The following is a 13,289-nucleotide window of genomic DNA, read 5'->3' on the forward strand; positions in this document are numbered from 1 at the left end:
AGAATACTATATATATATATATATATATATATATATATATATATATATATATATATATATATATATATATATGGCCAGGGCTGCACGTAAAATATATTTTCTACAATTTAAAACTTTTTTCTATAATTACTGATATCGATCAGTATAAAATAATTATCAATATACTTTTTTCTATATCGTCCAGCCCTACTCTGCACATGTAACTGAACTGCAGAGCCTGGACCACAAGACCATAGAAACATTTGTTATGACAAATCACTCTGGTAGAAAGCAGGCAGTCACTTTATCCATATGAACTTTATTACAGCAGGAGACACACACACACACACACACATACACACACACACACACACACAGCGTTCATCTAGTAAATCTTTTGTTATTAAAAACAAATTATTTTAAACGATGAAATGTGATTAATCAAGATTAATTGCAAAGCCTGTAATGAATTAGATTTTTTTTAATCGAGTCCTACCCCTAGTAAACACTCAATCTTTATTTGATAAATCAGTGATCAACCTAAAGTCTTGGGCAGCAGATTTTATGGTGTAAAGCTAATACGCTAAATGTATCTTCCTTTTGAAAGCTGATGAGTTTGCACTGACATGACTCAGCAATGACCTTAAATAAGACTAATAATATTTGAAATATGTGTTGAGCTCCACTCGCGGGGCCCCGTGGGGCAGGATGACTCTGGTCTGGAAGCCGTGATTGCATCAAATATGGTGACAGGAGAAGACAGCTTTATCAGAGAAATGTCATTCTGTTAAAGGGAAATCGATACTCCCGCTGTCAGGGGAAACAAAACGTGTCACATCTGACCAATGTTCTGCCTCCACACACACAAGGTTGTAGAGGTTAGTCGGAACTAAGTGGTAAAGAATCCTGTATCATTACTAAACGGCTGTTTGAGTAAAAGCAAGTAGCTTAACAGGATTTAAAGTTATAAGATTTTTATTATGAGTTAGATTTTTTTCACCAAACTGAGTTTTCACTACTTTTAAAGTCATTTTGTTGCAAATGTATTTGATTTGATGACTTATTGTGAAAATTTGAATTTGAGCTTTTGTCCATGTCCATTCAGAAGAGAAAACCTTCAGAGATGCTTCTAGTGCCCTCTGCTGACTGACTAGTGCAACACCGTGGCCAAACAGACAATTCTAGCTACATTCACTCTGAGATCATTTCAAATATCAATACAAAAATGCTTGGAATAAAACAGGCAATTCCTCTTTTGCAGTCTGCTGCAGAAAAAATATTTACATTTATTTTTTCACTGACTGTATCATGCAAAAAACACTTTTTGAAACTTTTGAGCATGTCATATTGTTATGCCATGTCCAAATATCAGGAAATAAGACTCCAAATCCTGCTGTCTGCAGCTTCTCTCTGTGGCAACAAACTTGTTGCTGCTGATCTAATAAAAGCTGGGCTTTTTTAGCCCTGAGTTTGGCTAGTATGGCATTCATTCCTTCCAGAGACCACTGCAATTGTATTAATTAAATGAGTTTCCCACACCTTTAACATTCATGGACTTGCCTATCTTGGCTCGCGAAAGGGAAGGCTGTTGTTGCTTTAGTGTCAACGAACAGAGAACGCCTCGGCTAGTAGAAGCCAACCGTTAGCATTAGCGACTCCACCACACTGCAGAACTCCCCCAGGCTTGCGTTATTTGTGGAGAGAAAACGTCAGCGTTGTAGAACAAACAGAGTCAGTGGCAGAATTGCATTACTGTTGGCCAATGAGAGGGGAAATGTCCAAATATCAGGACTTAAGACTCCAAATCCTGCAGTGTTTCATTCAACTCTGATCTGGCTCACTTCCAGTTCCTGAAACAGGTGCACTGAGAGGTTTTTGCAAGTATTTCAGTTCAGAGATGCTTTAGTTATTTATTTTCAAGATAATTAAGAGTCTGGCTTTTATCTTAGGTTAGGTAAGGTTACATGAGACTTCTTATGTAGGAAACTAACTGGAACTGAACTCAGGGCACTGAGACGTAGAGTGTTTACTTTCTAAATAGCCTTGAGACGACTCTTGTTGAGATTTGGTGCTGTATAAATGAACTGAACTGAAATGGTCTGTTCCCCATCATCAATACTGGAGTAACTATAATTGTTTTTACTACTAAAGTCAAATTATAATTGATATTTTTACTAATATAAAAAAACATGTTTTATTTTCATTACTGACTTGCAGTATTTTTTCTGACTGGTAAAGTATAATTTCAATAATAAAAGCAAATACGACACAGAACATGAGGTAAAGAAAGTTATTTTATTTTTGTCTGTTCTCCTTTATTTTACATTTTTACTATGTGTGCATGCTGGCACTAGTCCACATCAGTAGGTTGCCATTTTCTGTAAAAATAAATAAATAAATAAATTAATTAATTAAATTGCATGATTCTGAGATGTGTAAAAGGATCTATCTGATGTATTAGAAGTCAGTGGGATGTGCAGGAGCTTACGGAGTTGATCCAGGTGATGTAGGAGCTGACTTGAGTGAACACTGTGGGCTTCTTCTTCATGTTACAGCTGAGTCCCGATCCAAAGCTGACGATTCCATGGACCTCCCAGGTACCGTCGGTGTTCTGACAGTTCAGAGGACCACCAGAGTCACCCTGGAATAAAGGATTGAGAGATATTCAGTGAGCAAAGAACCTGCTGGTAGATTTAAAATGATCTTCAAAAAGATGAGAGCTATTAGTGTTATTTTTTCCAGCTAACTAAATGTTTTTGCCAGAAATGTTCAGACTCACATTGCAGCCGGACACAATTCCATCTCCACCTGCACAGACCATGGTGTCTTTCACCTGGAATCCCCACCAGTCAGATTTGCTGCAGGTAGCATGGTCCACCACAGGCAGCAAGGCCTGCTGCAGGATGTCAGCGATGGGGCCTCCGGCTGTGTGGGAGGAGGAGCCGAACAACCACAGGTAAATAACAGCAACAGTGCCTCGTTTCAAAATAAGATAAGATCACCTAAATGTTGTTCAGGCAAGCTGTGTCTGTCCCCTACCAGCTACATGCAAAACTGTAATTAAAATATGATTTAAACAAAAGTTGTTTTCTTTAAAGCAGCAATTCTGCTGTTTCACCTTCATGGTATTCATGTATGATTTCATAAAAACTCGTAGAAGTGATACTTATCCTGTACTGTTATATAATGTTTTTTCTAAGCCCACCCTGTCTTTTAGAAGTGAAATGAGTGCCGGTCAGCATTAGCGTTAGCCAATAAGGAAATGAGAAGTATCACTTTCAGCTGTTATGTCAGTAGTCGGGAGAGGGGCCAGTCTGCACCCTAAAAGGCTCAGTTGAAAGCTGAAAGTCCAGCACCACAGCTACAAAATCAAATCAAAATTTTTCCACCTCTAGATGGTGCCCTCTCAGAAAAAGTACTCCACATTCTTACCTTAAAGTGACAGTGTGTATTTTTCCTGGCGATAGGGAGCAGTAGATATCTAAATTGTTGCAAGCAAGCTGTATTTTTGTGTTGGAGTAAGACCTTACCAATGGATCCCCATTAGGGTCAAAAAACCCTAACCCATAGAAGGAAACATGGCATCCAATATGGTGTTGCCCAGAGACTTAGAACCACTCCCATGTATTTTAGACCTGATTTCTATGGTTATATGTAAAGAAGCTGCCAATATTTTTCAACAACTGGGCATCGTTTCATTCATTTTCAACAACATTTTGATGGATATTTCCAGAGATTAATGATAAAAACTACACATTGTCCCTTTAAGGTTTTATAACTTGCTTCTTTGAGAGAGCGAAACTATCTGATGATGCCTTAAATGTGCAGAGCTGACTCACTGTAGACGCGACCCCACCCGGTGACGTAGCAGGACTCGTTATGGGGGAGGATGAAGCCGTCGGCGGGAAGGCAAGCAGCCATGATGGTGTCAGAGAAGTCAACAGGAGCCTCCAGTTTGATCAGGGCAATGTCATTACTGCAGAACAGTCACATCCAGTTACATTAGTCCCAACTGGACCAGTTCACTGATCAGAGTCCATTCCCAGTTACCGAATGAAGAGTGAGCTCCACTTCTCATGGACGATGATGTTGGAGGTGCCCATGAACACAGAACCCTCTTCTGCTTCTTCTACCAGGTTGTGCTTTCCCAGGGCCACTCTGTACTCCCTGCCTTTGCTACAACAAACATGAAACATTCATTCATTTTTTAAATTAACGAAGACAAGAAGCAATAAAGAAATGTTTTGCTGTTGAGTCCGTATCAAATGGACATGACTGCTCTTTACCTGATACAATGAGCAGCAGTCAGGACCCACTGATCAGAGATCAGAGTACCTCCACAGGTGTGCCTCCACTCGCCCTCTCTGTTGTACTGCAGAGAAATCTGAACAAATGTGCAAAAGGTCATTTCTGTCTCGTTTGAATTATTTTCTTTAATATTTGATTGTTGTGGATGTTTGGAAGAGGAGCATCCTTAATCGAGTCCTAATTCTTATACTGAACTAAATGAACTTTTAACTTGAGCCAAATGACAGTTTCATTTTATTGGATGCTTTTTATACTTTTTAGGTAAAATTTAGTCATTTTTATCTTCTGCCTTAAGAATGATGACAATTCAGTTATTTTAATTTAGACTTTTTATTTTTAATTTGACAAATCATTTATATTTACTCAACTAACTTCTTTATGAATTTACCTGAAATTGCTTTTGCTCTTTTCACTGCATCAAGTTATATATTATATGACTCTATTATATTATACTATACTATATGATATTATATTACATTACATTAGTATAGTATAGTATAATATATACTATACTATACTATACTATATGATATTACATTACATTATATTATATTATACTATACTATATGATATTACATTACATTACAGTATAATATTATACTATACTATACTATACTATACTATATGACATTACATTACATTATATTATATTATACTATACTATATGATATTATATTACATTACATTATATTATATTATACTATACTATACTATACTATATGACATAACATTACATTATATTATATTATACTATACTATATGACATTACATTACATTATATTATATTATACTATACTATACTATATGACATTACATTACATTATATTATATTATATTATACTATACTATACTATATGACATTATATTACATTATACTATACTATATGACATTACATTACATTATATTATATTATACTATATTATACTATACTATATGACATTACATTACATTATAGTATATTATACTATACTATACTATATGACATTACATTACATTATATTATATTATACTATACTATACTATATGACATTACATTACATTATATTATATTATATTATACTATACTATACTATATGACATTATATTACATTATACTATACTATATGACATTACATTACATTATATTATATTATACTATATTATACTATACTATATGACATTACATTACATTATATTATATTATACTATACTATATGACATTACATTACATTATATTATATTATACTATACTATACTATACTATACTATATGACATTACATTACATTATATTATATTATACTATACTATATGATATTATATTACATTACATTACATTATATTATATTATATTATACTATACTATACTATATGACTTAACATTACATTATATTATATTATACTATACTATATGACATTACATTACATTATATTATATTATACTATACTATACTATACTATATGACATTACATTACATTATATTATATTATATTATACTATACTATACTATATTATACTATACTATATGACATTACATTACATTATATTATACTATACTATACTATATGATATTATATTATATTACATAACATTATATTATACCATACTATATTATATTACAGTACGCTATATTATATTACATTATATTGTATTATATTATATTACATTACATTACACTATATTATATTATATTATAATGTATTGTATTGAATTTTGTTTCATTATATTATATTATTTTAAATTATATTATTTTAAGTCCCATTGGAAACTTCTTATTTTATGAAAGCTATTTTTGCACCCAGTAAAATGTTTGAATCTCTCTTTTTACCTGCCACGGCCAGCTGTTAGGCCTGACATCTTCTCCTCCAACCACTCGGCTCACCACGGGTGGGAACGTGGGTGTCCCACACCCATAAGCTGAAGCAACACATACAAATAAAAAACCCAAATGTGATCATGCAGCTGTTTGCCTGTATTCTGTTATTAGAGAGTTGAAACACAGTCAAACAAAAGGTATCTTCCTACCGCCAACAGCAAGCAGAGCGAGCACCACAAACTTCATCATGTCTGTTTGTCCACAGCTTGACGTGAATATTGGAAGTATTTATACCTTTCTCCACGATATGCAATCCTGTTTCTAATTCATGGAAATGTACACTTTGGGAAACTTTAACAGACAGTTGGGTGGAGCTAAGTGGGCTTCCATGTAGCAGATGTGGACAGAAATATGAGGCCAAGGTCAAAGTGTTCTGTAGCTGCATACATAAAAATTATGTTGTCACCTTTCTAACAGCTTAAGCTTATATAAAGAATCCAATTGGTTCAGCAGCAAATATTTAGGAGTGTGTATTTTACTGAAATGGAAGCACTTCAGTGTTTGTTCAACCAATATTTATTTAATAACCAAACACAAAACACCCAGAAATTATAACATATCTGTAACTTGTAACTATCAAGAATAATGTGTAACGTGAAAAATAATGTACTTAATCAGTTTAACTTTTTAAGAAAATACAAACCAGAGCTAATCAACATCACAGTGAAAGGCAAAAGTAATAATAGAAATAAAATATAAAACAAAGTGCAAATTATAAAAAAACAACACATTTAGTCTTATAAAGTTGGCCAAAAGTCATATAAAGTAAAACTCGTATTATTTTTTGTGAGTATCAGTAGAAAAAACACACATTGCAGCCACTACTGCAGTGCTATTTATATTTTACTGTTTAATATATCAGATTGAAGCTGGAAAAGGCTCATTTCCAGGCATGTGGCTTACTGAGTTTATTAGGAAAATTATTTAATGAAAAGTAAAATTTCTAAGGACCGAAAATGACCAGTTTCAAAATAGCATCATTTAAATAAAAAAGTCTGTCAACATTTAACCTGGCTGACTGATGTAGGTCTTCTACCAGATAAAAGCTAAATTAAATGTTATAATTTTACATCAAAAAAGATAAAAGCTCAAAGCAAAGCAAGAGTCCCCAAGACCAATCTCTGAGGAACTCCCCAGTTGGTGGGGGATGTTGAAAATGATACTTTTTTCCCATTTGTAACATGCAGAAGGATCTCACTCAAAAATCTATTACTAGACAGTAGAAGGAGGAAATGCTAAGCTGAAGTTTAGAGAAAAAATATCTCAGTAGCATATTTATTTATTGAATAATAGAAGTAGGGGCTGTTGCTATGCCAAAATCAGCCCTAAAAGCTGAACTCAAAAATGCTGTATTTACTCTCTAAGAAGCAACGGTGCTGTGCACAATGATTTTAAGATAAACTCCTCCTATATTACTGCTTTTTATTTTAAGTGTTACAGAGACTTAAAACTGACTTTAAAACTTACATTTAAGGCTAATATTAACATAAATAAAATTTTCTAACACGTAAAAGTCCGGAGGCACCTGCATGGTTCTCACACAGATACAGCAGAGGTGGGACAGATATGGTGTATTTGGGGATATCTTTGTTCTTATCTCCAAGGTTAAATTGTTTTTCCCCCACCAGGTTTTCCTAAATATGTAATCTTAAAAAAAAAAAAAAAAAACGTAGGTCTGCTATTTAACGCCCTATATAAAGAGCTGTGAGTCACCCTGAAAGTCACAGACATTCAAAATGAATTTTGTGATCTTGGCCTTGTTCGTCGCTGGTGGTAAGTTGATGATGGGGTTGAAATTACACACAAAAAAAAAAATTACTGAAATTAGGACTATGGGGTGAGTTAGTAATGCTAAAACTTCACCGTTGTGTTTTTTTTAGCCTACGGCTGCGGTCGGCCCACCTACCCCCCCGTCCTCACCAGGGTGGTTGGTGGAGATGACGTTCGTCAGCACAGCTGGCCCTGGCAGGTATTCATCCATCATGCATGTCAAAATCCAATGTCCTTTAGACATGATTTAACATTCGAATGCAATTTGTCCCATGTTGTCCACAGGCGTCTCTGCAGTACCAGAGTGGGAGCTCCTTCTACCACACCTGTGGAGCTACCCTGATCTCCAGCCAGTGGGTGGTCACTGCTGCTCACTGCATTGGGTAAAACAATTAAATGATTAAAATATGGAATGAATAAAGATGTTTTTATCAGTAGAAAACAAATAATGATTATAGACAGTATGGAGTGCACCAAAGTAAAAGAACACATGAAATTGGATCAGAAAGATAGTTTAGAGTTTATAATGATCCAAATAAAAAAAAGTTCACGTATTTTACTAATATTTAACCAATGAATTATAACAAAAACATAAGAAAGATGAATATGTTAAAAGTGGGGGTGGACATTTAATGTGTTAATTATGGTTGATTAATTAATTAGAAAAAAAAGTTCATTAATAAAAATCAATTGAGTTTACAATAATAATGTTCTTGCCTATTGTTTGGTTCTCTAATTATTTGTATAAAAAATAGCTTTTGGGTAAATTTTGTGGAGTGATTAAAATGTGATTAAATAAGATGAATTAATTACAAAGCCTCTAATTAATTAGATTAATTTTTTTATCGAGTACCAGCATTAGTTAAAAGCACTCCCCTATGACTCGTTTAACTCTAGTACGTTTGTGTGTTTGTGACGATGTAGAAGTCGCACCTACAGAGTCTACCTGGGGAAACACAACCTGAAGAACAACAACGAGGCCGGCTCCATCGCCATCAGCCCCGCCAGGATCTTCGTCCATCCCAACTGGGACTCCTACAGAATCCTGTATGGCGTATTCACATAGCTGATATTAATACACCGCACAACTGTCTATCCACGCTGTTGCGTCTCTTTACTTCCGTGTTTCCCTCTCTTCAGGAACGACATTGCCCTGATCAAGCTGTCATCTCCTGTCAAGCTGTCGGACACCATCAAGCCCGCCTGTCTTCCCAACTCCGGCGAGGTCCTGCCTCACGGCGCTCCCTGCTACGTCACTGGCTGGGGTCGCATCTCTAGTAAGTAGAACTATATAATGAAATACACGCTTTAAATGTTTTATTACGTTTTATGTGCACTTTAAAGTTAAAAAGATGTCACTTTTCTCGGTTGAGGCATATTTAAACCAACTTTAGTGGGTTAGATTATAAATGACCATGAATATATTCATCTGGATTTCAGTTGGTAATTTAAATATTCCTGTTCTTTAATAAAGCTGGAGGACCCCTTGCTGACATCCTGCAGCAGGCCCTTCTTCCTGTGGTCGGCCACTCCACTTGCTCCAGGTCTGACTGGTGGGGCAGTCTGGTCACCACCAACATGATTTGTGCTGGAGGAGATGGACTGCTGTCCAGCTGCAACGTAGGTCAAATTGTTTAAACTTAGCAAGCAGATATCTTTAAACTTATTTTATCAAAAGCAACATCATGGCTTATCCCTGCTATTGTCCTTCAGGGAGATTCTGGTGGTCCTCTGAACTGTCAGAACTCTGATGGCTCCTGGGACGTCCACGGAGTGGTGAGCTTTGGCTCAAGTATGGGCTGCAACTACCCCAAGAAACCATCTGTCTTCACCAGAGTTAGTGCCTACATGAGCTGGATCAACAACGTGAGTGGAAGCATCAATTGTTTTCTTCTTTAGTTGACTTTGTATTTCCTTTTCTGAAACCAGACTTAAACTCAGTGGCTGATCTAGGGTTTTTCTGAGTAAGGTGCCATCAAGGGGCCACAGTAATTATAGGGGGGTCAAGTATTTGTCCAACATCCATACACAAGAATTTTACCCTGGAAATTCCTATTTAACTCATTGGCACCAATAGTGTTTAGACTTGGAAATGCATCCACCTATAATCAGATCATCGCAAAAAGGAGAGATGAGTGATAAGACAGGGGCACTTAAGGGGGCCAATACCCCGGTGGCCCCACCCCTAGAGTCACCAAATTCAATTACATTTAGAAAAAGAAGTAAATGACCATACTTGGTTGTAAATTTAGTAAAATTGCATGAAATTATAGAAGAATAGAGACTTCCGGGTCGACGCGAAGGAGGATGGCAGCATAGCAGAAGAGGCTCCCGACATAAGAGAAAAAAAACAGCCCACAGTAACCCAAATTTACTATGAACTGAGTTAAAGAAACGAGAAAGAGGGGCGCTGAGATGCCTAAAAACAAAAACAAGAAGAAACTCACCCAGAACGAGCTACAGGAGAGGGACGGCGATGACCAGATCTCACTGGCTAGCAGCAACATGGAGGACAACGACATGCTAGCAGAGGAAGGAGAACTAGATAGCAACGCTTGCTTAGACCTCATACTCAGGGAATTGAGGGAATTCAGGAAAGAAAATGATGTGCAGCTAAAAGCTATCCGGGAAGACGTAAATAAGACTAACAAGAGAGTGGAAGAAGCGGAGAAAAGGATAAAAGATGCCGAAACCTGACTACAAAATGGCAAAGAAGCAGTAACAGGGATGCTCAAACTGCACATTGAAATGAAAGCAAAATTAACAGATCTAGAGGGACGGTCTAGAAGAGACAATATTAGAGTATACGGAATCAAAGAGAAATCAGAAAATGACGCACCATCTATGGCTGTGTTCCTAGAGCGCTTGCTAAGACAGAAACTGGAGATACTGGAGACGAGTGAAATAAAGATCGAGAGAGCACACCAGGCTACGGTGCCAAAGCCACCACCAAGCGCAGCACCTAGATCCATAGTCGCCAAGATGGCTAGCTACAGAATAAAAGATGAAATAATAAAAATAGCCTGGCGAAAACGCGGATTTGAATATATGGAGAACAAAGTTATCCTAGACCACGACTACGCACCTGTCTTGAAACAACGGAAGGAATACTCAGAGGTCAAAGTGTTGTTAAAAGAGAAAAAAAATCCTATTCCAAACGCCATTCCAGCACGAATGCGGATATTCTACTCGGAGGGACCGGTGCTGTACGGCTCCGCGGAGGAGGCAACCAGTGACCTGGCAAAGAGAAAGATGGAATTTAATCCCATACTTAAGTCTTAATTCAAGAATAGATTCAATTAAAATTAACATCCTGCCAAAACTACTATACCTATTCCAAACGTTACCAGTAGAATTAGATCAAAAGGTATTTAATGAATGGGAGAAGATACTGTCCAGGTACATATGGCAAGGAAAGAGACCTCGAATCCAATTTAAAACTCTCCAGTTGACAAAAGCAAAGGGAGGATGGGGCCTCCCATCTCTTAAAGACTATTACAGAGCAGCACGACTGAGACCTGCGATTTGCTGGTGCAATCCCTCCTACAACGCACAATGGAAAGACAGAAATGGAACTTTCACCTACCTCTATACAATCACTTATCGCAGATAACAATATTCAAGAATGGATCAAAAATATAGAAAATCCTTGGATTAAATTAACACCTAAAATTTGGAGAACAGTAATAACGGAATATAAATTGGAAGAAGATATAGTGGTAATTAAATGGTGTGCAAACGGCACACAGTTTACTCCAAACAAATTAGATATGAGGTTCAAGAAATGGCCAGAAAAAGGTAGAACCGCCTTATGTAAAATAATAAAAAATGACACCCTCCTCAGTTTTAAACAAATTAAAGAGAAATATGCTTTAGAAGCGCAAGATTTTTTACCGGTATTTACAGGTGAGACATTTTATTGGTAACAAGTTAAAAAATGTGGCAGAATCTAGTAAACAATTATTGGAGGTTTTTAAAAAGGCCTATGATGAAAATAGAGGTAGGGGTATTGTATCAGCGATATATAAGGGACTTATTAACAAAAAGAAGCACTCAACTCTATATGTTAAAGCAAAATGGGAACAAGAAGGAGGAATAAATTTGTCAGAGGAAGAGTGGGAATCAATCTGGAAATACCAGTGGAAATGTAGCAATTCAGAAAGTTGGAGGGAATTTGGCTGGAAGAGCCTGATAAGATATTTTATTACACCATTTCAAAAATCCCATTTCAAAGGTAACTTTCCGGTTTGTTGGCGAAATTGTGGAGGTATGAATGCAAATCACTACCATAATTTTTGGGATTGTCTGAGTATTAAGACTTTTTGGAGTGAAATACATAAAGCAACACAAGACATTTTCGGGTGTCATTTGTCCCTGGAAAGTAACGTTTTCTTCTTTGGACTCATGTCTGAAGGATTGACTAAAAGAGATAAACATTTGTTTGGTATTTTAATGGTGGCCAGCAAAAAGGCACTCACGAAAAAGTGGCTTTCCCAGGAGAGCCCAACATTGGCCCAATGGACGGTCACGAATATCGTTATGGACATATACAGAATGGAGAAGTTAATAGCAGAACAGAACTATAAGAAAGACTTATATGCCTCCCGATGGAGGAAATGGATAGACTACTTAGTGCCACAAAGACCAGAACTTAACTTGCTTATAACCTGTAAGGTTAACTGGATATTGCATGGATTACAATCATCCTCACCCCCAAGTAATGGATGTCTGTCAGGTTTATTTGTGTTTTATTTACATATACTACTATGTATTTTTATGTTTACGTTTTCTTTCCCGTTTTAAATACCGACTCACAGAAAATGCTCATTCAAGCAGAAACTTGGTGATATATTTGGAAAAGAGGTTCTCGTGTAACATGACTGGTGAATGTTTAATAAAATTTAAATGAACAAAAAAAAAAGAAATGATAGAAGCATAGATTTAAAATTTCAATTACTTCCAAGATCCATCCACTGAGATGACATCACAGTGGTAATTGAAATGAATATTAGAATGCAAATAGGTGATAAGTTATTAATTTTTCTAATTTTTGTTTTATTCCAGGTGATGACCTCCAACTAAGATGGACCTAGATGATTGTTTCACTTGACACTAAAATAAAGAATTAAATATTTGAGTGACCTTTTGTGTGTTGTAATCAGATATACGGTTTTTTCTTGTGTATTTAGACAGTTAAACAGAGAATTTTACCCAACCATTTCCCTATAAATTCACAATTGTATCATCTCCATTTGAAGGGAATGTTTTGTAAAACGTACGGTGCACACTTGTTTGAACACCCACACCGGTTAAAGACATGATAGCTTTACAGGCTTGGGCACAACATCCTTTTTTTCCCTAAATAATGTGAAATCAT

At 36.0% G+C, this 13,289-nt stretch overlaps 2 protein-coding genes across 3 annotated transcripts; one reads left to right on the forward strand and one right to left on the reverse strand.

Moving 5' to 3' along the window:
• Positions 1-2,255: 2,255 nt before the first annotated feature.
• Positions 2,256-7,135, reverse strand: LOC107390706 (chymotrypsin-C). Of its 2 annotated transcripts, XM_015967567.3 has the most exons (8): positions 6,292-7,135; positions 6,095-6,183; positions 4,266-4,363; positions 4,030-4,155; positions 3,819-3,955; positions 2,759-2,904; positions 2,468-2,620; positions 2,256-2,357 (listed from the first exon to the last, which is right to left on the reverse strand). In XM_015967567.3, exons 1-8 carry the CDS (start codon positions 6,329-6,331, stop codon positions 2,340-2,342), a joined length of 807 nt encoding a protein of 268 aa, XP_015823053.3. In that variant the 5' UTR covers positions 6,332-7,135; the 3' UTR covers positions 2,256-2,339. The 2 variants fall into 2 exon arrangements, with proteins under 2 accessions (XP_015823053.3, XP_054602352.2); XM_054746377.2 differs by having other exon boundaries at positions 2,256-2,620.
• A 674-nt stretch (positions 7,136-7,809) lies between these two features.
• On the forward strand, positions 7,810-13,046 carry LOC107390707 (chymotrypsin-like elastase family member 2A). Its single transcript, XM_015967568.3, has 8 exons — positions 7,810-7,915; positions 8,023-8,111; positions 8,198-8,295; positions 8,837-8,959; positions 9,053-9,189; positions 9,387-9,532; positions 9,626-9,778; positions 12,977-13,046. The coding sequence occupies exons 1-8, from the start codon at positions 7,879-7,881 to the stop codon at positions 12,992-12,994; spliced, it is 801 nt and encodes a 266-aa protein (XP_015823054.1). The 5' UTR covers positions 7,810-7,878; the 3' UTR covers positions 12,995-13,046.
• The last annotated feature ends 243 nt before the right edge of the window (positions 13,047-13,289 follow it).

Source organism: Nothobranchius furzeri, chromosome 15 (assembly GCF_043380555.1).
Source record: "Nothobranchius furzeri strain GRZ-AD chromosome 15, NfurGRZ-RIMD1, whole genome shotgun sequence".
Taxonomy (NCBI): Eukaryota; Metazoa; Chordata; class Actinopteri; order Cyprinodontiformes; family Nothobranchiidae; genus Nothobranchius; species Nothobranchius furzeri.

Coding starts and splice junctions, on each gene's coding strand:
- LOC107390706 (XM_054746377.2), bottom strand. CDS start 6,331: ATGATGAAGTTTGTGGTGCTCGCTCTGCTTGCTGTTGGCG. Junction 3,956..4,029: donor TGGAGCTCACTCTTCATTCG/GTAACTGGGAAT, acceptor ACTGTTCTGCAG/TAATGACATTGCCCTGATCA. Junction 2,905..3,818: donor CGGGTGGGGTCGCGTCTACA/GTGAGTCAGCTC, acceptor CCTCCCACACAG/CCGGAGGCCCCATCGCTGAC.
- LOC107390707 (XM_015967568.3), top strand. CDS start 7,879: ATGAATTTTGTGATCTTGGCCTTGTTCGTCGCTGGTG. Junction 8,112..8,197: donor AGCACAGCTGGCCCTGGCAG/GTATTCATCCAT, acceptor TGTTGTCCACAG/GCGTCTCTGCAGTACCAGAG. Junction 8,960..9,052: donor TGGGACTCCTACAGAATCCT/GTATGGCGTATT, acceptor CCCTCTCTTCAG/GAACGACATTGCCCTGATCA.